The sequence below is a fragment of the Cajanus cajan genome, chromosome 5, assembly GCF_000230855.2.
Source record: "Cajanus cajan strain Asha chromosome 5, NIPB_CcT2T_4, whole genome shotgun sequence".
Taxonomy (NCBI): domain Eukaryota; kingdom Viridiplantae; phylum Streptophyta; class Magnoliopsida; order Fabales; family Fabaceae; genus Cajanus; species Cajanus cajan.
The window spans coordinates 24,021,606-24,046,776 of record NC_138521.1 but is presented as its reverse complement, the minus strand read 5'-3'; the positions used below and the strand labels follow the sequence as shown (position 1 = coordinate 24,046,776).

General features: G+C 30.6%; 1 protein-coding gene across 2 annotated transcripts; it reads left to right on the top strand.

Annotated features, from left to right (window-relative positions):
• Positions 1 to 20,774: 20,774 nt before the first annotated feature.
• LOC114916639 (protein RADIALIS-like 1) lies at positions 20,775 to 22,297 on the top strand. Of its 2 annotated transcripts, XR_003805212.2 has the most exons (3): positions 20,775 to 21,245; positions 21,763 to 21,895; positions 22,037 to 22,297. XR_003805212.2 is itself a non-coding variant. In XM_029273810.2 (2 exons), exon 1 carries the CDS (start codon positions 20,988 to 20,990, stop codon positions 21,210 to 21,212), a length of 225 nt encoding a protein of 74 aa, XP_029129643.1. In that variant the 5' UTR covers positions 20,783 to 20,987; the 3' UTR covers positions 21,213 to 21,245; positions 22,037 to 22,297. The 2 variants fall into 2 exon arrangements, 1 of the variants encoding a protein (XP_029129643.1); XM_029273810.2 differs by lacking the exon at positions 21,763 to 21,895 and having other exon boundaries at positions 20,783 to 21,245.
• Positions 22,298 to 25,171: the final 2,874 nt, after the last annotated feature.

Genomic DNA, 25,171 nt, shown 5'->3' with positions numbered 1-25,171 from the left:
CATACCTCCTATATGTCATCTAAATAATTGTGGTTAATGTTCATATGTGATTTGGAGATGAAAAAAATCTTTCATTCTAAATATACCTCTTGCATGTCATCTGAAGACTTGTGGTTAAATTTTTTTTTATTACAAATGTTCATATTGAAAGAGATAAAAAAAATACAAAAGGCGATTGAATATTGTAAAATCAAAAGACAATCTTGAAATATCTCAAAAGGCTATAAGTGTTAATGATGAGAAACAAATTTTCTTTAGGAAACTATTTTAGACAAACAAACATCAAATTTTGTCTATAAGACGAAGGACATCTGACGAAGCAAACAATTTGAATCAATGCTATATTTATTTCTTGTTATAAATTCATATTATATTTTAAGAGCATTGAATACTTTATTCCTTAACATATCGAATGAGAAAGCTTCCTCGAAGGCATCAAAAAACTGCTAAAAATGGAAAGTCAAATCCTTGTGTCAAGAAGAAAGAGAAAAATCTCTAAACTCATGAAAAAACAGACATGAACTATGAACATATTGCACTACTCTGATTTAGCCACTACTTTTCACCTTACCTAACGAAATGATGATGAGTAGCTGCCAATATCAGATAAGAGATGAACATCTTCATGCAAAGCATTAAATGCTTGCAGTAACAACTAATTTACTCTTTCTTTTTGATCTCGAAGATAAGACAAACAAAACATCTTGAGAAGATTGCTCAATGGTCATTTTCTTCAAAGCTATTATATAAGGGATTCTCAATTAAGACAAAAAAAATGAAGAAGGACAGAGATATACAATACAAGAGACAACAAGGGAAAGTAACAAGAAAAGAAACGAAGTTCATACCTTGTAGATACATTATGTCTTGAACAGTTTATTTGAGCTTAACTTTCATAGCATCACATCTAGAAGAGACGAAACTATCTTTGTAACTCTTTTCAAATTTCTATTTGTAAGGGTTGAACCTAAAGAGACTTGTTGAAAGAATACTTAATGTTTGAGCTTGGAGAGGCTTATTGAAAGAATACTTAGTGTTTCAGCATGAAGAGACTTATTTAAAGAATACTTAGTGTTTGAGCCTGGAGAGGTTTGGTTGAAAAGAATACTTGGTGTTGAGAATGTAGAGGCTTGTTCAAAAGAATACTTGGTGTTGAGCCTGGAGAGACTTGTTGAAAGAATACTAGGGTAGTTGCTTGAAGAGGCAAGTCAAAGACTACTTAGGTTTAAGCTAGAAGTGGCTTGTCGAAAGAATACTTATACCTTGAAAAAAGATAGTAAGGCTCAATCTGGTTGGATTGAAAACTAAACGTAGTCTCTGTGTTTGAGACAAACCAGTATAAAAGATCCGTTTTCCTTTGTCTGTTGCATTCTAGCACTTCGTCTGTCAAAGTTTTTACTACTTCATTACATTTCAAATAGTGCGAGTTTTTGATACATACTATTCAACCCCCCCTCTAGTGTGTATCTTTTCTCCAACAAATATCTGTGTGTAAATTTTCATAAATTTTTTTGTAAGGATGATTGAAGCAAATATAAGTTGTAAAGCAATTTCATCTAGAAAAGATGTAGACCAAAAGAGAAAGGAACTTAAGTGTTTTTATATTGATTCACTCAACTTGAGCTACATCTAATTACCTTCAAACTACAAAGGTTTCACTTACACAAAGGATAATACAAGTATTCTCACTACCATAAAATATTGTTTACTTAGTATTCTTTACAACTAGTTTGTTTAGGCTCAAGGTAAAGTGTAAGGTAGCGCTTTACAAGGTAACTCTGAAGGAAAAAAATATTTAAGTTTAACGCACCAAGATTAACTTGATGAGACAAGGATAAATCTATGTAGGCTAGAACACTATTCATCTAATGGAAAATAACTTAAACTTATACAAGGTTTAAGAGAGCGAATAGTTCAACTAAGTTTTGGCACAACTAAAGCGTAGAAAATTCGATACTTTAAATTTTCATATAATATTGTATTTATAAGCTTTAAAGATGTATTCGTTGTGAGGTGAGAGCCCTTCAAGTATCTATTATGACTTTATTTTTAATGCATGTTCTTTTTTACATTAGACATGCATGCACTTTGGTCCTTTTGATTGACAAAGCTTCATTAGATTGATTTGAGGCAAGGTATTCCATTTAAGAGTTGAATTTGTCTGAAAAAAGTCTCTACAAACTCTACATGTTTCCTTTATATGTTTGTTTCTTTATAAAGCGCTTTGGGAATGAAACTTTTCTGAGTGGCTATGCATCTATACACAAAAGAGAAAATAGAGCATATAAAGACTTTATAACCAAATGATGGATTCCTCCTTCCATGAATGACGTAGGGATTGAAGGGAGAAAGCCTTGGCCCTTGATCTAGGTTCAACAAGGTAGACAAAAGGAAGGTGTATGGTGAAGAAAAGGAAGTTGGCGTGAAAATGATGGTGTTTGGGCGGAAGCACTTAGGGTGGTGGTGTTTGGGTGCTCAAAGTTGGCTCACTCCAAGGTAGGTGGAGGCCACTCTAGGTCTCCTACTCTCCAAGGGTGGAGATAGGAGGGGGATAGCCGAAACTTACCCTAGGGACTAAGGATGAGACGTTGAGGCATAAGAATGCTCACTCAAAATCTATATAATCTAAAGTATTTACAAGTGGTGGGGAGTTGGGTATTTATAGGAGGGGAGGCATCTAGGGTTGCATTTGGAGCAATGCATGGCCGAAATTCACAAGGCAAATGCACTCCAAATGCAATGCCAAATGAACCCTAGATGCTACTTGGTGGCCAAGGATGGAATCTAAGGGGTTAGATTGGCTACAACTAGGTGCATGATAAGTCCATGCAACCTTTGCCCTCCACTTGGGCCTAAGCCTTTCTAACACCAAAAATATGTCCAAGACTCACCAAAAATGCGTCACCTCCTCACTAAAACACCCTAGCCCAAAATTAAAACCCTAATCATCTAAAGCACCCCATAATACAAGGGTAAAATGGGAAATACAAAGAAAATAAATTCTAAGTCCTAGATACCCCAAAATACAAGGGTAAAAATGGAAAACAAGATAAATCCTAATTAATGAGGCTTAGGAGAGCACTAATACTCTATGATCATGAGGAGAGTATCCTTTGGTGTGTGAACACCCTCCTCCTCTTCAACTCTCCTAGCCATGGACCTAGTGATGGGGCCCACGTGTGTCTTCAAGGATGGTCCTCCATCACCAAAGTAGGTTATCAAAACATTTATATTTTAAGTTTTTGAATAAGGATTTCATTCCTTTGTTAGAAAAAATGGTTTCATAAAAGAGAAAATGTTGGGATTGCTTAACGCTTGGAGGAAGGAAGTGCGTCTAGATACATTGAATGTTGGGAAAATGTTTTCACAAAATGCACAAAAATTGTAAGACATTCCTTTTTATTTGTTTATTTTTTACACATGATAAGGACAATATTTATAAGTTTGACACTTACAAATCTTCTCATGCTTCTCTTGGACATATATATCCTAAGCTATAATTTACAAGTTATTAGTCCATCAAAACTATGGAGAGTTAGACATTAAAAAACATCTTAGGTTCAACACATATGACATGCAAGAGATATTTTCAGATGTTGTCTCATCCACCATTTGAAGTACCCACAACTCCGTACTTCTTACATCAAGAACCAAATGAAAAATAGTAACCAAAAATTAAGAAACATATATAATAGAATGTGAAATCAACTAGAAGTCAATATTACATTATCCTATAGTTAGGATATCTCAATAATTTTCACCAAAATTTATGAATCTTTGATATATATGGTCTCACATTCTTACTGCATACATAATAAGTGATTCTTAAAGATGATGTTCTATTATTGCTCATTGAACTTCTTTTTCCTCCTTCTTTAAAGAAAAATGACTTGCATTCATGTTAATCACAATCCAAAATCTTTTATAGATTTAAGCTATTGGCTCATTTGACTTTGCCAAGGCCCATCACAGCAAGTGTCCATGAGGTTCTTAATTTCATGTTACTAAGCGAGTTCTAATAAAATGTTTAATATTAATAAAGTCATAAAAAAATCTTCTTCTATTTTAGCTCCTTGAATTTCGCTTAATCCATTTAAAATAAACTAATAAAACTTACATCTTAGTGAGTTTCCAATAAACACAACATTACATGCATACCATATGTAGCCATTAAATCATAACATAGACACATTCTCATGGTCATTATATGTAGTTTTCCTTAATATTCATTATATTATATATACTTTATTTTACTTGTATTTTCCATCTTGATCGCATATATGAGATTATAATCTCAAGAAACATTCTTTAAGTGATAAATTTGGAATATGCTTCATGGCCAATAAGAATGAGCATAATAAAAATAGTCATATTTTTGCATATGCATGTAACAATTATTTCTTGTCCATACTTTTTTAGTGGAAAGCCTAACATGTAATGCTTAAATGCTTTCACAAGAAAAAAAGTTGTCTAAGACCTCAATAATATACTTAAATATTTGGTTATTCATACTATAGATATTCTAAATAGAAAGATCAAAACTCCAAAATAGTACTTGTACCCTTCAGTGGATAGAGGTTGACCCCCGAGGGTGGGTCAACACTGACCCTTAGATAGGTTGAGGAAGACTCACTAGTGGAAAAAGGAGCTACTACGTCTCTTCATTTACGTCGGAAACTAGCACACCCGACGTTGTAAAAACGCGGTGGCAGTTCCGTAAATAATAGGAGTTATTTACGTCGGACAAAGATGGGTCCGACGTAAATTATCTCATTTACGTCGGACCCATCTTGTCCGACGTAAATAACTCCTTAAATCATGGGCGCGCACTATGGATTTCAAATCGTAGCATTCTTCCTCATTTTCACGTTCTCCCGCGCGTTGTGGATTCTTCCTCATCCCTCCGCCTCCTCCTCAAATCGTGGTTGTCTTCCTCATCTTCACGTTCTTCTATTTTTCTTCTTCGGAGTTACGTTGTTTCTTCTTCGCGTGTTGATGGAAATGGCTTAACCATACATCCATCTGTTTTTCTATGAGGTAGTGACCACTCCTTAACCGATGTTTGTGTTTTCTGGGATGTATTTTTCATAATAATGTTTGTGCATTTCGTGTTAGTGAAGCTGCAGAAGTAAGTGACCACTGCCTGGGTTTATCCAGTAGAACGGGTCGTTCTGCTTGGAGAACGGCCTGTTCTGCTAGCAGAACGGCCCGTTCTCCATGGAGAACATGCCGTTCTCCAAGAAGAACGGCTGTTCTTCAAGGAGAACGGGCCGTTCTCCAAGCAGAACGGGCCGTTTTCCAAGCAGAACGGCCCGTTCTACTTGCAGCATTTTCTTTTTTTTTTTTTATTTAAATTTTTACGATTTTTTACGTCGGACCTTTGTGTGTCCGACGTAAATTTACGTCTGTTTTTGACCCCCGACGTAAATTTTACGTCTCCCGTAATGACGTCTGATGCTTTTCTGACGTAAATGGCTTTAAATGCCCGACGTAAAAGGGGTCTTTTGTACTAGTGACTAAAGACTATTTCAAAACTCTAGCTTGATCTAATGATGCCTTACTCCACATGTTTTTTTGCTTTCATGCATTTTTCCCCATGGCTCGAAGCTTATGAGGCTATGTACCTTTCAACAACTCAAGGCTAACCTCTAGCTTTAGCTACTAAGAAGCAAGGTCAATCTATAATTTGACGTGACGAATAAATGTCAAGCTTATACGATTTGAGGTTGACCAACACCTTATTCTAGAGATGATTTCATCAAACTGACTTCTCTAAGGTGATGGGTTGCCTTGGTTGGACGTTGACACCTAAGCCTTATAGTTGGTAACTGGCATCACGGTTACCCAAGACTAAGACATACACTTTGACTTTAGTAGGTGACAAGATAATTACTCATATTCCATTTTATGCAGAAAGAGTGACACTCTTTATTGTAAACCCCTGAAAAGGATGCCAATGAGGAAGTTAAAAGGCAAAGGTTCTCAAGTTTGAAGGCAGGTTTTTCCTATTAGCTTTATACACTTATCCTTGAATGCTCTAGAAATAGACCATTCCTATTAATGAAACAATACCTAATAAGTGTTTACGCACATCACATGACACAAGAAAGATTTATATTCAAAGATCTTGAAGAAAAAAAACAAATGCATTTAGAGTCAACTAATAAAGACACATTATATGGATAATGTATGGTTGGTGCATACTTTTTAATTACCTACCCTATATAATGTGTTATGTATCAAAATTATGAGAAATAACCAACTAAATCACTAGTAAAATACAAATGATTTCCTTACGAATTTTCTATGTTGGATGTTATCCACACAACATAAAAAGTGACTTGGTAGCATACTTGTAAATATGCCAAAACATTCTATAACGGGTGTTGATTTACCAGTCATGGAATGTTCTTTTTATGACGGGTTAGTTAACACTCGTCATAGAATGTGTTGATTAGCCATAGAATATCTTGGTTAGTCTTGGACACTAACAATTCTATGGTAGGTGTTGACTTATCTATCATAGAAAGTTCACATTCTATGATAGGTAAATCGTCACCTGTCATAGAATTTCTTGTTATTACCCACATTAAGAGTGTGAACCCAGTTTGTGCCCCACTATTTCATCTTCTTCTCCAGCAACAACGTTTGAGGCAATTTTTGGCGAGCTCTCTGTGCACATTACCCACATGATTTTGACAAAAAAAAATGTGAGCAAAATGCTTTGGCAACCAAGGCGACCCATTCTCCTTTAGTCCGATGACCTTTGTGTTGAGTTTTCCTTTGTGCACACTCTCCCAAGTTTGAAGGTTTTCTTCTTCTTCTTCTTCCATATAATTTTTAAGGCTTGTGGTGGATAATGCGGGTTTTCTCATTACCTATTTGGTTCTCATTCATTTCCCCTTTAATCCAGCCACCTTCATGTTCAATTCTCCTTCGTTTGAGCTCCTAGGTTCGAAACTTTTCTTCTCCTTCTTCCATGGTTTTTAGGGTTTGTTCATTTTAGGTTTGCTCATTGATTACCTATTTACTCATTTTGAGTTTGCTCATTGATTACTTGTTTGGTCATTTTGTATTTGATCATTACCTGTTTTGATGAAATCTGTGTATGAGTTTTATATGCACGTAAAGAATTGATTTGAACATTAGTTAGATATACATTGTGTATGGTTCCTTTGGGGCATGCATAATGATATGATGGAAACATTATTAGTCAATTTAGATAGTTGGTAAAATTATAATATATTTTTAAATTATTTGAGATATAAACAAAAATTAAAAAAACATGTAAGGTACCTATATATATAATATTGGATATTAATTTAAATATCTTTTAGGTATCCATATTTATATTATACTTTAAGTTAGTAATAATTAAATAAATATTTTAATTATTACTAATTAATTTTTGTTGTGTTGACATGGTTAATTACATGTGTACTATATTATATTGTTTATTTTATATATAGGTTTAACTAAGCATAATTATATGCTTAGTTATCTCAAAGTGCTCTATATAGTTGTTAGGAATATTGATTGATTGTGAGTGAATCGCTGTTTGAGATTGAATACAATGATTACAGAATTAATATAATCATTATGTTGAATCTTAGATTGTATGTTTGATAAGATTTTGGCTGACTGCATTTCTTACTATTCTTTGGGTGCATACTTGACTGGGTGAATTTAATGTCACCACTTTCATTTTGTGTACTTAGAGACCAATGCGGAATGATGATAAAATTTTGTCAAATTTAATGTATGAGACTTTATCTTTATGTATTAATCAAGTATAAAGAATTATCTTTCTAAATGGATAAGGCCACATCTTGTACTAACAAATTTATTTAAATAAAATTATTGTGTTGTTGGGTGATTTAAAAGAGTAGGTCAGCCAAGGGACCTTTGTTGAAGGGGGATGTTAAGACATATTGACAGTTGTACTTGGCACTCAAGAGCATCCGGGTCATGTGCATACAGTTGGACAAGGTAGAGACATTCGTAATGTCTTTAGACCTCTTTTAGTTATGTGTGTCATTAGATCACAACTTATTGCTAATGATTGGGCACGCCTTAAAGCTGAACTGAAGGCAGAGATGATGATAGACCTAAAAGAACAACTTGCATTCGTGGCTTCTACACAACCTTCTCCCCCTTCTCCTTCTCCTTCTCCTCCTCCTCCTTCTCCTCCCTCTATCAACTTGAAGGGAAGTTGTGTTGCCTTTGAAGCATTGAAGGAGGATTTAGTTAATGCAACACAACCGCATGTGCAATTATACAGTAATGGCACGTTGGAAAAGTTGGTGGCCTTAAACAAGGTGAAAATGTTGGGGTCAACTATTCATTACCAAGAGATTTAAGATAATATGCTACGGGTGGAGGTTTTCAACGTTAGAGAACATGATGCTCGAGTCCCTATGCCCATTATAGGGGTTCAAATAGTGGGGGTAGGCCCAAGGTACCTTTATCCTATGGTCATCCAAGCTAACTAGGATCAATGTGACTCAAGTAATCAATGTTTCAATTTATTTTATTCTAATGATGTTCTTAATTAATGATGTTTTACTAAATTAATTGTATTATATGTTTAGGTTCCTTTTAGAAAGAGGAAAATTGTTATTGCTACATGTGTAGCAACTTCTAAGCTTTCTCCAATCCATAATTGGCAACTATTGATCTTAAGAGACATGATGTACAAATAGACATGCCTCTTAAGGTCGTCGGCAAGGACATTCCTATTCCTTTCTTTATCTACCAACATGATGCGATGGATATAATTTTTGGTATTGATCTCCTTGCAATATTAGTGATCCAATTATGATAAAGTGAGTATTATTTGTAATGGTTCTTAATTTAATATATTCAATTACACTTTCCTTACATTATATTTCTTTTCACAATTATAGGTATCTTCACCGTGTGGCTATGGGCATGCAAAATGCATTTTATTACGATCTCATTGACCTAATATTGAACTGGACAACAATATGCTAATTTGAATTGCTTGGAATGTATTTCTATTATGCAAATTTCAAAAATTTCATAATATAAACAAGATGTTAAAAAAACCCACATTTTATGGTGGGTGTGGCATTATCCATTATAGAATGTGCATATTTTATGACAGGTGTGACCATACCCACTTTAGAATGTGCACATTCTATGATAGATAACATCATAGTCATCATAGAATATGGATGCCAATGTATCAAATCACCATATTTCATATCCCTACTATGACGAACGTTGACCATCCGACATAGAAAATGAAATTTTTATGTTATGTGTTGACCTATCATAGAATATGTAGACAATTTATGTCATCAAGATTTTGTTGTGTCCTGAACTAACATAGAATGTCCAAAACACCAGTCATGGAATGTCCTTGGCACATTAGTGATAGTAGTTTTTCTGATTACAATTATACTAACACTAGGGATGTTCATAGTGCAATTTTGTTCGATTTTTGGGTTAAGTCTTATAAATCAAACAAGAAGATTAAGTGTGGTTCAATTTGATTTAATTTGAATGTATTATGAAATATGAACTTTAACATCATGAATACACAAAAAATGAAAGGGATTCAAGTATTATATAGTCAAAAATGACTTAAAGAAATTAATTAGTACTATTTATACTAACAAGATGTATCTACTTTTTGGAAGCTCATTACTTAAGAACTTCATAGTTAAATGTGTTTAACTTGAAACGATTTAGGAATGAATGACTTTTTGAGAAGTTTCTCAAAAATTATGCGAGTGAGGACAAAATATGCTAAAAAGTCTTGTGTTATTTTGTGGGGACAATCATTAATCCTAAAGGCATTTAGACATTTTAGAAAGAGCTACCCACGAAGGGTTCTAATTGATGAAAGGTTCTAACTAATAAGGAATTTAGTGAAGTGTCACCATGTAAAGTTATAGCCGCTAAAACGACAAATCTGAGGGATATTTAGGGATGAAAATGGAGCCCCTAAGGCGAGTAGTAGGCTTCATGTCCCTATCCTACTGGATAAAAATCCTCCCCATACTTGCCCTATACCTGCGTTGGTATTCGTTAAGCGGGTACTTGCAAATTTTATAAATACTTGCAAATATTCATGAATATTTATGAATTTTTAAAATAAAAAAAATAAAAAAAAGCATTACAAATAACTTTAAACTTGTATTGATGTTACTTATATTAATATATTATACACCCAAAAAGATTATATTAATATATTAAAATATTAAAGATAAACAATTAACATTAATTTTTGAATTTGTAAATAACGTTAATTTTTTTAAAATATTAAAATAACATAATAAGTACAAGATAAAAATATAATATTTAAGTAATTTTATTTAATGAGTACCATTAGGTATGGATACTATCATACCCATCTTGTCCTGTATATGAATAGGTAGAAAAATACTTGTACCTATTACTCACATATATCCATTTAAGCTCTCTATTTATTATTCATAACGGACTTTATCCATGGATACCCATAGATACCATTTTTTGCCATCTCTAAAAGTGTTTAGGGATGAAAAATAAACTTGTACCCGTGGAAAATTGTCAAACCCATCCCAACTTTGACGAAAAATACTTGGTTTGACCGAGTACAAGTAATACCTATTAAACCGAGTACGAGAACATGGATGAATATATACTTACCTATCTCGTATCTGTCCCCACTTTAAATTTCTAGAAATTTAATTTGCATTTTTAGAATTTACTTGATATTTATATACTTCTTACTTTATTTTAAATTTTTGTTAAATAAAATTTAATTAATGTAATTTTTGTTGGAATTCTTATTTTTTTATTTATATTTTTTGTCAAAAGAAAATATTTAATTAATTTTTGGACAAGTACGAGTATATTCAATACTTGAGGGGGACAAGGATGAGACACAAATTTTATATCCATCAAGTATGGGGACAATGATGGGTATAGGATATTAAAACCTGCACCCGCTTCGCCCTGTTGCCATCCTTAAAGGTGTTACATAAACCAATCGAATCAATCTTTTACGATTTGGTTTGGTTCGACTTTTTCAATTTTAAAAACTTGATATTTAAAAATCGGCTAAAAACATGTAATATTGTGTTATATGTTTAGGATTTGTACATAAAAAAAACTAAAAGTATATAAATATATAATATTTTTTGGTCATTTAATGTATTTAACATTAATTCTTATCTTATTATTTTAGTGAAAACATTTTTTTGCACAATTTTAGTTATTTTATTAAATATTTTTTCTCATATATACATGGTTTTTTGTTTATTTAAAATTTTGATTTAATAACTTAGAATTTTATAAAAACACATTTAAATAAAATATATTATTACTTACATTTGGAGAGGAAAAAAAAACCTTTTAATAACTTATAATTTTATAAAATATATTTTATGTTATTTGTTAATGTCATATACCAGCTATATGCATTTGATAAAAGAACATATTTACGTATAAGTGTAGTTTGATTTAATTTGTATCACTTTCACGTTTTAATATGAAAATCAAATCAAACCACCTTATTTAGAAAAATAAAACTCAATTAAAACTGCTAGTTTGTGATTTTTCATTAATTTTTAGTTTTTTTGGATAAATTTTTTATTTTTGATTTGAGTTGATTTTATTTTATTTGATTTCAAAGGAGAAGAGAAGAAATAGGTGAAAAATAAAAAGTTGATGTTGAGATGCACAAAAATGTTGTGGAATGAGCTGTTATGAACACGTTTTTGTGGTAGTCTTTTTTACTGACAACTAAAACCCACCAGAAAGTGTAAATTAATTATAGGTTAAAATATTTTTAGTACTTATAATTTTATTTGTTTTACTTTTTAATTTCTATGATTTTTTAATCTCTATACTTATATTTTTTAATTATTTTTAGTCTTTATAGTTTAAGATATATCTTTTTAGTCCTTAAATTTATAATTTTTTAATCTTTTAATCTCTGTTATTACTTTTTAATTTAACGTTGTCTCTTTTGTGTTGATGTAACATAGATATTAATTCAATTTTTTGTGTCTGATATCAAATTTATTTTGCTTAAATTATTCTAAATAAGTCTCTCAATATTTCGTGTCTTTTTTATACACTCACCTATGATGTCCACTATTGAGACACCTTTTTTTATTTTGACAAAATTAAAAACCTCTACTTTATTAACACAAAACAAACAATATTACAAAAAAATAACAATAAAAACTAAAGATTAAAAAAATTATAAATATAAAGACTAAAATTATTTATTTTTAATTATAAAAATTAAAAGAATCGAAAAAAATAAATATATAAACTAAAAATATCCATTTTAAATTATAAAAATTAAAAAATAAAATAAAATAAAATAATATTTTAACCATAATTATATATTAATTTTGTTTTTAAGAAAATATCATCGATTTTAAAACCGTCAAAAAGTATAAATTAATGAATCAGGAAAAAACACAAATTATTGGAACCCCTTTGCCCAGTGACGATTTGCTCCTATTATAAAAATATTGATTAATATTTTTCTTTTATTTCTTCCTTTTCTACTTTTTTTTTAAATCAAACAAGTACATATTTACTATTTCTTAAGTACATATTTTTCTTTACTCTTTTTTCACTTATTTTTAATTTTACTGGTTCTTTTAATTTTAAGATACAAGTTGAAGCCTGCAGGGAGCAGTTTAAGTAGTCCCTTAATGAGTTGCCATGCATGATACAAGGCCCACGCAGATCACGAAAGGACACGTCCTTCTGCACCCAATTTGCTTATTAGCATTTAGCACCTTCTACCATCCTTCCCATCAATAAAAATATCCTTTCAAAATCCAATACCCAACAAATTAATTACCCTCTTTCTCCAATAATAGTTATGAATCTCAGAGACAGCATATACTTCACCTAAGCCAAAATAAAAAATCTATGACTTCCATCATCAAAATTTTATGCCCGGGCCAACTGAATATTTCAATGACTTTGATTCGTCTTTCTTTCCTTATCTGACTTCAATTCTCCATGGTGTAAAGGGGAAGTTAGCCTTTTTCTTTTCTCCTCTACATAATAAAGCCAAATTTTTCAGAGCTAAATGTTATAAATATGTCAATTAATCGATTAAGAAATACTCTAAGCAAAAAAGACAGATTTTATAAAGACAGTTGAAGTTATAAAAAATTTATGTATGTATGATAGAATAGAATACAAATATTTTTATTTCCTTTTGAATAGCCAACTATGCTACTTCATCTATACAAAGATTCGACCCCAATTGGCGGAAACATACTATAAAAATAATCAACTAAGTTATAACCATTCATCAGAAGCATATTTATTTCTTGCAGAATAAGAAGAAAAAAAATGTTTAGCTGGAAAATAAGATAGTGGAAGAATCAAAGAAGTATAAATACTATATAAATAAGGTCCTCGATGATATTTACATATAAAAAGAGAAAGAACACGACAAATTCAATTATTGGACTCGTAATCTTCAAAGATGTAAAGTGGCCCAATGGTACACATCCACTGAAAGATGTATTTATTCGTTTCTAATTCTAGTTGAAGCAAATATATTTGACTATATATCATATAGTAAGCATAACCGACCTTAATGGTTTTACTTTTTGGTACACAAGGAATGGTATAAAACACAGATGCAGTGGATGTAGTCTAAAGAATTTCCTTAGATTCTATTAATATTTAATAGTCTAAATGATTTTAACATTGTCATGTTGTTATACGTGGGTGGGATAAGCTTTTGTTTTTATAATAGTTATTTTAAAAACCATACTTTGGATAATTTCTTATTGGATTAATTTACACTAATAACGCATGGAAATTAAATTCATTTATAAGAAAATGAATTATATTTATATCATTTTGAATTTAATTTTTATATACTGTCAAACATGTCTTTTTAATTTAATAGGAATATAGCTTATACCGTTATATTACTCAATATTCATTAATATATCTTACTCGACAATAAAGTGAATTCTGGTGAAATGTTCGTCTAAAAAATGTTTTACATGAAATTTATATGAGTTTTTTTGGTAAAGATAGGAAAGATTATAAAGATGACCGCAATGAAGATTAAATCTAGATCTTCATACTTCTAACTATCTCAACCCCTCCTCATCCAACGACTAGGCTAACCCTAGTGGTCAAATTTGCATGAGTTAAAGTTAAACTCTTAATTTTCATACTTCAATAAAAAAAGTATTTTTTTTGTAAAGCAATAAAAAAAAGTAGTAAGATAATATGATAAAATATTATTATGAAAAATATTATTAAAAGATATTATAAAATTTATATAACTAACTAGTGGATCATACAAAAGTTGCTAACTATAATATTTTCATGCAGTCATTGATATAGATTTTTTTAGTATTTTTCCTCTTGTCTCAGTATTCATTAATATATCTTACTCGACAATAAAGTGAGTTCTTGTGAAATATTCGTCTAAAAAATGTTTTACATGAAATTTGCATGAGTTTTTTTTGGTAAAGATAAGAAAGATTACAAAAATGACCGCAATACTTATACTGGATGCCCTTCGTTTTTGAGTAAGCTTTGCAACTTCTAGTTATAGTAGCTAGCGAGGAAAGATAAATTGAATGGAAAAAAATGTCGATAGAAAGGAAGGTCTCATTCCAGTTTGATTTCCATGCCTGCAGGAAAGAAGATCGAGAATGCCGAACTAACGAATGCAGAAAGCAATTGAAGGCGTTCTAGTTTGTTCAATGTAGTTTGAAGACCTACAACAAGAGGACCCCTATAAAGCCCCTAGTTGCCAAAGATAAGAAGGATTGAACCTAGGTCTTCATACTTCTAACTACCCCAACCCCTTCCTACCCAACCACTAAGCTAACCCAAGTGGTCAAATCTGCACGAGTTAAAGTTAAACTCTTATTTTTCATACTTCAATAGAAAAAAGTATTTTTTTTTTGTAAAGCAATAAAAAAAGTGGTAAGATAATATGATAAAATATTATTATGCAAAATATTATTAAAAGATGTTATAAAATTTATATAACTAACTAGTGAATCATATAAAAGTTGCTAACTATAATATTTTCATGATTGACATCAATTTTTTTAGTATTTTTTCTCTTGTCTCAGGATTCATTAATATATCTTACTCAATAATAAAGCGAGTTCCTGTGAAATGTTCGTCTAAAAAACGTTTTACATGAAATCTGCATGAGTTTTTTTTGGTAAAGATAGGAAAGATTACAAAAATGATCGCAATGAAGATTTAACCTAGGTCTTCATATTTCTAACTATCCCAACCCCTTTTCACTCAACCACTAGGCTAACTCTAGTGGTCAAATCTGCATGAGTTAAAGTTAAACTCTTATTTTTTATACTTTAATAAAAAAAGTGTTTTTTTTGGTAAAGCAATAAAAAAAGTGGTAAGATAATATGATAAAATATTATTATGCAAAATATTATTAAAAGATATTATAAAATTTATATAACTAACTAGTAAATCATACAAAAGTTGCTAACTATAATATTTTCATGTAGTCATTGATATCGATTCCTCTTGTCTCATCTTTTTATTTACCTTTTTTTTTTAAAAAAGCCCAAATTCTGGACTGCACAATTTTCATCAGCTACAATCATAAATATAGAAAAACAGAAACGGCTTTTTGGACATAAAATATGACTACGAATTGATAATAGAACACTAGTCTCACTACTATAATTTCTCTTATTACATATGATTTTTCCTGCGAATTTTTCATAAAAATCCGCAGGAAGCGTTGTACCTGCAAATTTTTCTGCGAAATTTTATTTGTAGGTAATACCTTCGTGGATAATATATTTTTGCGAATTTAAAAATTCGTAGGAAATTTTGCTGCGAAATTTCTTGCGAAAAAAATTCGCAGGAAAGTTTCCTGTAAAAAAAAAAATTCACAGGAAAGTTTCCTGCAAAAAAAAATTTGCAGAAAAGTTTCCTGCGAATTGTTTCGCAAGAAATTTTGCAGGAATATTTTTTATGAAAAAAAATTACTATAAATTCTATCAATAATTTTTTAATTTTCAAATGCAAAATTACTATAAATTTTATCAATAATTTTTTAATTTTCAAATGCTCACAATGAATTCATCCGAAGCATTTTTTTCCATGCCTCCAACATGTGATACATAATCTTTTAAATTCTAAGATTGTAGATTATAAACTTAACACTCAACCATACAAATCAACTTGTAAGGTAAGTGTTGCCCTAACTTATATACTTTTTAATTGCTTTATTCTCAATCGATGTGGGACTTGAAGTTTTTTTAAAATATTAAACTTATAAATTTAAATATTTTTTTATTTTTCCTACGGATTAAAATTTGCAGGAAAATTCGCAGGAAAAGTTACCTGCAAATTTTTCTACCATTTAGTAAACATTACTTGCGAATTTATTTTTGCAAGAAAATATGCAAGAAAAAAAAATAAAATTCTTACAATATTTTCTGCAAATTTTTACCATGGAAAAAAATTTCTATGATTATTAAAATTGTAGCAAAATTTGTAAGAAATATTTGTAAATTATTTTTTTCAAATAAATTCGCAAAAAAATGTTTGCGAATATTTTTTTTTTTGCAGGAAAATTCGCAAAAAATTTCTGCAAATACTTTTTTGCAAGAAAATTTACAAAAAAATTTTACGAATATTTTTTTTAGGAAAATTCACAAGAAAATAACACTTTTCTAGGAGTGAATGTCAATATCCGTTATGAAGATTATACGAGTTCATTATATTTACAACATAGCATTCTTTATACGACATGCTCTACAGTCAAATTTTTACTGTATGAAACCTTAGTCATTAAAATTATTTAATTAATTATATTATAAAATAGTATAAACTTATATTTAAAATCACGAAGGGTCTCGTACTAAATTTCAATGGAAAGGAATATTTTCATGATACCTCGAGTTCATGCTAAAGAATTGTGCCTAATTGACTAACTATGACCAACCATCGTCTCCTAAACTTAGCAAGAAATTATTATGGTTCTAATATAGAACATGATGGAATCCAACAAGCCCAACCCCATTGCAAAGCACTCAAACAACGAGACTAATGGTTTTAATCACCAACGAACACTCTAACACCTAAGTTACTAAAGATATCTCCTAAATAGCAATATATAAGAAAATAATTTATCATATTGACATTTAGAGAATCCAAGCGCGTGATTCAACGATAGGAGACGTTTAAGTAAGGTTAAAGATTCGAATCCTCACTATCGATCGCAAGTTAATCCATGGAACTCATGTCAGTATTTCTCTAGAACATTTATCTCAAGTTAGTAATACTTAAAAAGAAAGTAATATTGGCTTAAGAGTTTTAAGTTAGATATAGACTTTAAGAACAATTATCATACATTATTTACTTCTTTTCTGTTTATTTTTTTATTTCATTTTTCTTTTCATCTCTCTTCACTTCTTCCATCATTTATCAAATCTATTACTTTTCTTTTCCTTTATTGCTATGGGAGACCTTAGGTCGCATGCTAAGGAATTCATCACATATCATGCCCTCGTAAATACAATTTGTCACAAATGTTAGGCAAATATTTATTAAATATTGTTAGTTTAGAATAAAAAATATTGTCAAAGTAATCTTTTCATTTACTCATTTATCTATCTGCAACATGTGTCAAAATGTTGTATCGTTGTTCCACTACAACAGAAAAAGTTCTTGGCAACATTTGAATAAAAGTTACCTAATTGTATATAAATGTTGTTAATTTACTTTTACAATATATTATCAAATGTTATATATAGTTTATATTGTTAAAGATTTTTAATAATATTTAATTAGATAATAAAATAATATTTTTGTAATATTTTAATAACGTTGTTAAGTTTGAGTTAACTTTATAAAATAATAATTAGTTTTAATATAAATGTTGTTATCTATTATACTTTATGCCTCGTATAACATGTTACAAGTTCTTTAAGGTTGAAGACATTCTTAGCTAGTCACCACCAAATCTATATTAAATATCAAAGTTCATTTATATTAAGTATAACTCTATAATCATATATACTCCTTATGCATTATTCATTTATTCAATGTGAGACTTTAATTTTGAAAAATAATTAGAGATTGGAGATGTGTAATCTTTATATGACATTTTTTTTTACTCGATAAATTTTAATTTTAGAAACAATTAAAGATAATGATATTGAGATAAAAAAAATGTTACTTTATCGATAGTAACATTTTTTACAAAAAAAAAGTTGCAAAATAACATATTTACTCAATTTATAGTGACATTTTAATAAATGAAAGTAAATAAATGTTGCTAAAGAAGTAAAATATGGTATACACCTCAGATCTAGGTCAATATGAAATATACTACACAACATGTATGTTTATTTTTTTTTCTTTTCTTTCTCTTTAGTTAAAAAAATTATTATCTATACTTCATTTTCTCTCTATTTTCATTTTTTATGGAGAAATATCTCAAAGCATATGTAAATCAACACTCTAGTTTTATATCGACTTGGTAGCAGTTGTTATGGAAAAATATCCTGAGTCTTGACCTATATATGAATGAAATATTCATTGTTAATCAACATTTAGCGCTTATGGAGAATTTCCAACTTAACACTTATCTTACATAAGCTTCAAGCTTCCATCCAAGATATTACTTTACTAAGTCCTTTTAGACACAAGAATGGATTAGGGCACATTTAAACAACTTTGCATACTAAATATCCTCACAAACTCAAATATGTCCTAACAAACTTTCACATTTCACGTTGATAAATGTCTAATTTACTCAAGTAGTTGATCATTTTAGACACTTATTTATTTAGTTTGATATGTAATTGACAAGTAACCCCCTATTTTTTGTATAACTGGAATCAAAAGGATATGAAGTTATATATTTTTGTTGAGAGTTGATGATATTTGTATATTGATTTGGGCTTGTCGTTTTGTAGTTGGAAATTCAAGTAGAGTTCAAATCCAAAATCGCTCAATTGTGGGCAAAGCATTTAGAGGTTTGAAGGAAGAAAACAAGGATTCTGGAAAACCCAAAATCGCTCAGCCATTGGGAAAATGCTGAGTGGTTTGAGTCTAAAGGCCATGAAGAATCTGATCTCAAAAGGCTCAACGAATCTCTAGGGGCTCAACCATTGATGTTTCTTTAACATGAAGGATGCCCAAGCTGCTCAACCATTTGAGAAGCATTGAGCAGTTTAATCTCTCTCTTCTACACTTTGTTTTATTTTGGCTGACATATAAAAGGAGAAAAAAATAAGGGAGAATGAAAGAACAAAGAGAATAAAGAAAAGAAGTTGAAGAACGATTCCGAGGTCCAAGAGCCAACTGGGAACAAGGGTTCTAAGGGTTTCTTTTCTTCTTCTACACCTATTCTCTATAGTTTATAGATTGGTTTTCTTCATCATGAGGAGCTGATCTTCTTTTGTAGTGGAGATTAAATGTAACCATCAAACTCTTATGTATTCCTTTTGATTCATATATATAATGATCTGTTATTTAGTATCAGTGATTTTGATTGTTCTTAATGCTGAAATAAATTGATCACTTATCTTTGATCTTTGATTTGGATTTTAGTTGGAAAATGCTTTCTGAATCTAGTTATAAATCAAATCACCTAATAGTTTTAAAGGCTAGGAATAGATTTGGAACTATTAGCTGAGACATTTTTTACTCGTCATGCAAGGTCTCCAACATAATAAAGTGGGGAATCATTTATTAAGTTTGACTTCTTAGAATTTCTAAATTCGAGGAATTGGTTTTGAATGAACTTAGTGAATTCAATGGTATCGGATAACAGAAGTTAGATAATAAAGAATTGTAAGAATGCATAAGACTGAGATGAAACTTAATCTCAACGACTTTATATATTGATATCTCTTTGTTTTAAGGATTTTATGTGTTTCTTAGTGTTTGAACCACTTTGGTGAATTCAAAGTTTATGACTCAATTTATTGTAAATTTTACATTAACAAGTATTGGCAAGAATAAGATAAATCATAGTTATCTCCCAAGTCCCTAAGGTTCAACAATCCTTACTTTTCCTATATTACATAGACTTGGTGCACTTGCCTCAAAATTTTAACATACGTCACACTCTACACTTATATAAACAATATCTTCTGAAGGTATCATTGTGTTATGTGATTTTACCATATTGTTCTCTACTAGAATACTTGATGGCTTGAGTATTTGCATGTGGCTACCACCCTCTTCCTCTGTTCACTAGAGCCTTGTCCTTGGAGCTCTCATTCTTTGGTGCTTATCCGTTCGACCATCCAAAACACTTTTCATCCAACTAAACATACCATAATGCATAAGACATGATGATATTATTTTCCTAATTTTATTGCAGCTAAGCAAATTCTTATAAACTAATTTTTTGTAACCAGGTGTGAAGTATCCACTTGCTTTGTCAATAATTAAACTTCGTCGAAGAATCTGATTGACCATTATTAGTGAGACCTCATTTTCTAACTATTTTTTCATCTACAATACTTAACCAAAATTTTCCTTAAAGTTTGAGTCTAATTATGCTCAAACCATTAACTTATTGTAAGTAACAAGTTAGTTTACAAACATGTAAATGAAAAGGAAAATCCAGTTGGCGAAGATACGAAGCAAATGGTAAGAAGCATATATCTTTGGTTAAAACGTTTAAAGGCTTGTCTTTTAATCTGGATTCTCCTCCTCCACTTGTTGTACATTGTCCCTCTTCACTTGTGGCTCTTAAGGGGACGAGTCACGTTATCTTCAATGTCCTTTTGGAAGATATATTCGACCACCAAGTTCAAACCCCACACTATCACCTTTTCTCCTACTTATAAGGAGCTACGATGGTCACTTCTTTCCCATGCCTTCCCTTGACTTATACCTTCCCTTGACCAAAACATAACCATTCCCATCCTCTTCCTCCTCACTAAAATATTAATCATTCTTATCCTTCTCCCATCCCTCACTGCCTCTTAATATAACAAATTTATCAAGAAATGGCATCAACATCTTGGACTTCGAGGCAGAACAAATTGTTTGAACAAGCCCTTGCTTTATATGACAAGGAAACCCCTGACAGGTGGCAGAATGTGGCCAATGTGGTGGGAAGATCAGTAGAGGAGGTTAAGAGGCACTATGAGATCCTCAAAGAAGATGTTAAACGCATTGAAAATGGCCAAGTCCCATTTCCTCGTTACAAAACCAACAACAGCACCAACTAATTAATTAGTCTTTGGTAAAGAACTACAACACAGGTATTATATATTACACATTTTTTCTTTTACCTGAGGCTTACTTTTCTGGATTCATTAGTATCATTTCTCAATTCTCATGCAAAATATAATCTATAAGCACCCTAATGCAGTTTAACTAAATGTTGTAAAGTTATATATATAGCATTCTCTAATAACATGTCATGTAATGTGGCTATCACTCTCTCTATGATTGAAGTTTAATTATCATATCATATATAATACAAAGCAATTAGTATTTGCACCGTGATTGTCGTGTGCTACTACGTACTACATGCTGCGGGGTCCATTGAATAAGATGGGAACTTTTGAAATAGAAAGCCCTGAAAATACTAGTTTTATGTGGTCCATTAGTTTTCCTCTACTTGTGACCAAATTATCTTGTACACCCATTACCCATATATGTACTTGTGTGTGCATTTAATTATAGTGCCTTGTCTTTTGCACTTAATAATGAAAAATTGTTTCTCTAAGCTCATCGATCGAAAGTTCTAATTAATCATATCCGATCCATGGCTAGATAACTTATTATTCATGGCCCTACCCTTGCTCGTTCAAACAACTGCCATGTGCTTTGAACCAAAGGGCAACAAAAAAGACAAGCCAAATTATAAGAACAACAACAGCCATGTGATTTGACACAGAAAGCACAGGTTTTCGGTCTCAAATCTGAAATGAGTATCTTGTGGATTGTTCTTATATTATTTGAGTTTTTTTGGCTCCATTTCTACATGTTCTTAATTTGTATAAAACCATTGATTGTTAACTAATGATATTCCTCTTTCACACTTCAGGTTCTTGATCCAGAGGCCACTAAGTATGAATAGCCATTAGGATTATCAACAATAAACAGTAAATAGTGTATTTTCAGTAGTAAAACAATCCAACTGCACCGTACGTACCATCTGATCGCATCAGTCTCCTACCCTGTTTTAATTTCCTCCTTTTTTTGGTTTACTAATTAAGGTTTGTTTATCCATGATGTATTATCAAATTAATATTGTACTTAAAGCAATTTAATCACTGTCGAATTTAACCATTGTCAAATTTATTGATTGGTGGTGCATAGTATCAATTAGTGATTATTATAACAACTTTATATAAATGCCAACATAAGTTAGTAAGATCATGGAAGGGACCTGGATTCCGTAATCATGGAGTCATGCGTCTCACTCTAGTATAAACGGATATTGGAAAAAAAATAGTATTGAGTGAGGTTTTCATTGTTTAAATGTATCACAAACAATTAGTCTCCACCCATTCTCTAAATGTATGTAAAAGAATAAAAGATAAAATTTATATACATTAGCATCATAAGTAATGTTTTTTTAATTAATATTAAAATTTTGTCTTAGTAAAATATTTTATTACAGATATTATTTTAATAAAATTCTAAGTATGATTGTTGAATAATATTAAGAATATTATAATACTGTAAAAAATTAGTCTATATATTGACAAGAGAATAGCAGCACAACAACAAACCCGCAACTAAATGAAATTCCTGCGCTTGCAAGAATATGTGATGCAAAACATCCTCTCCTTTTTTTTCTTCTTAGCCAAATTTTTATTTTTGAATTTATTTATCAATATAATATACCCTATTTCTTCTTATATATATAGTAATTGGATTTAAATAAATTAACTCAGTAAATTGTCAAGTATCGGTTATTCTAATATTTTTACATGGTTCTTAATATTTGAAGAGAATATCTAAATTTAACAACATTGAAAAAATATATTTTTTCCTTCCTTTTCTTATGCTAAGGAAATACAAGAGAGTAATACATAAAAAAAAATTATATAAAAATATACATCAAACACTCTAAAATCAAAATAAATTATGATAGTTTTAACATATAAAGATTTACACATTTAAACTGAAACATATTAAGTAGGGGTGTTCATGGATCGGTTTTTTCAAAAAACTGATCCAAACCGAACCGAACCGTTTTATAAAAGTGGATCGGTTAATCGATCCATTTTTTATAAAGTGGATCAGTTTGGTTTTCTTAAAATATGGATCAGTTTTTTTGAAATTGGATCGGTTCGGTGCGGTGCAGTTATCCACTTTTTTATTCATATATGGATCGGTTTTTTTAGAAAACCAAACTGAACCGAACCGATCCACTTTGTAAAAATGGATCAGATAACTGAACCGGTTTTATAAAGTGGTTCGGTTCGAATTTTTTTTCAAAATGGATCAGATTTTCAATATGGATCGGATCGGTTATAGATCAGTTCGGATCAATTTGGATTTTTTGCACACCCCTAATATTAAGGTAGAAAGAATATATACAACATCTTTTAAATTGCAAATTATTAAATTCAATACTTATTATTTATACTCATATTTTTTTTGCTAAGTATTACTTATACGTATCTACTAACATAATACAAATCACTCATATTTTAAAAGTTCTTATAGAAAGCTAGAAAAAATAATTATGTTGTAGTAAATGGGTTCAACCACATGTTAAGCATGCAAAATTCATTAGCTTTGTGAGTCAAACTCAATTTCTCTTATAATTGTTCATATTTAAAAAAAAATAGACTCATAAAACATGCAGTCCACGACCAACCCACAAGCTTGAGCCTATATATCCACCCTCTACTCACTTATTCTCATATGAGACATATGTTTGCCTTCACATCTTTCTCTTTTTATTATTTGAAGAGGTTGAGATGTTTTCTTCTCATGCCTTTCTTCTTGAAACTCTTCTCAACACTTTGTTTCCTTTTAAAGGAAGAATATTCAAACTTTATGTGACCATTTTTCCCACACTCAAAGCATGTGAAAATGGGGGTTGGAGAATCACTCATCTTGAAAGCTTTCTTCAATGAAGAGCCCTTTTCTTTGTTGTTTCTCTTGAGGAACTTTTCAAACTTCCTAATGAGTAGGTTGAAAATCACATATCGAACAATTTATAGACAAAACAAAATATATTGAACAATCTGAATATACCAAAACCATTATGAGTAAAATAAAAATCAATGGTTAAATAACTATCTCATACGAAGATGCATAAACTTGAGAAAGAAAAACTTGGAGAGAAATTTTATTGAAAGGAAAAAAATAAATCTCACACATTTACAGTGTTGATATCACACTTATATACAAGGGAGCTAAAACCATTAATTCTAATAACCATCGTAATAAAAGGGGCTAACAAAGAAATTGTTAATCTTTTAAAATATAAAATTGTTTCTCCCTAACTGTAAAACTCATCCTCAAGGTGGGTGAAGAATGTTTAATATGCCTAACTTGGATAATAGTGTTGAGAACTTGGAACGAGGCAAGGCCTTGGTGAACATGTCTGTTACTTGTTGAGAAAATGGAAAGTAAATGAGATTAATGAGTTTGGAATCAACATGTTACCCAATGAACTGACAATCAATGACATGTTTGGATTTATCGTTAGAAGATGGATTTTTTGCTAGTTGAATAATAGATTTATTATTGCAAAAAACCTTCATAGATAGAGCACTGACTTCAAACTCGTTACAATTGTTGTATCCAAAGTAGCTAGCTCATTTATCAATGAGGCAAGATATTTATATTCTACTTCAACTGATGACCTAACCACTATTAGTTGTTTCTTTGACTTCCAACATATCAAGGAGCTGACAAAGAAAACATATAATCCAAATCCAAAAGTTAATTTTCACGGGACAGACTAGTACAAAAATCACTTTTAAAATCGAGGTTTTAAAATCGGTCATAAGGTAACCGATTTTAAAAGTGACGCGGTGGCAATTTTGTAAATAATGACATTACTTTTGAAATCGGCTACCTTATGACCGATTTTAAAAGGTCTCTGATGCTACTTTTAAAATCGGTTCTTAAATAGCCGATTTTAAAAGTGCTACTTTTAACATTGGCTATCTAAGAACCGATTTTGTATGTAGTTTTTAAAATCGGTTCTTAA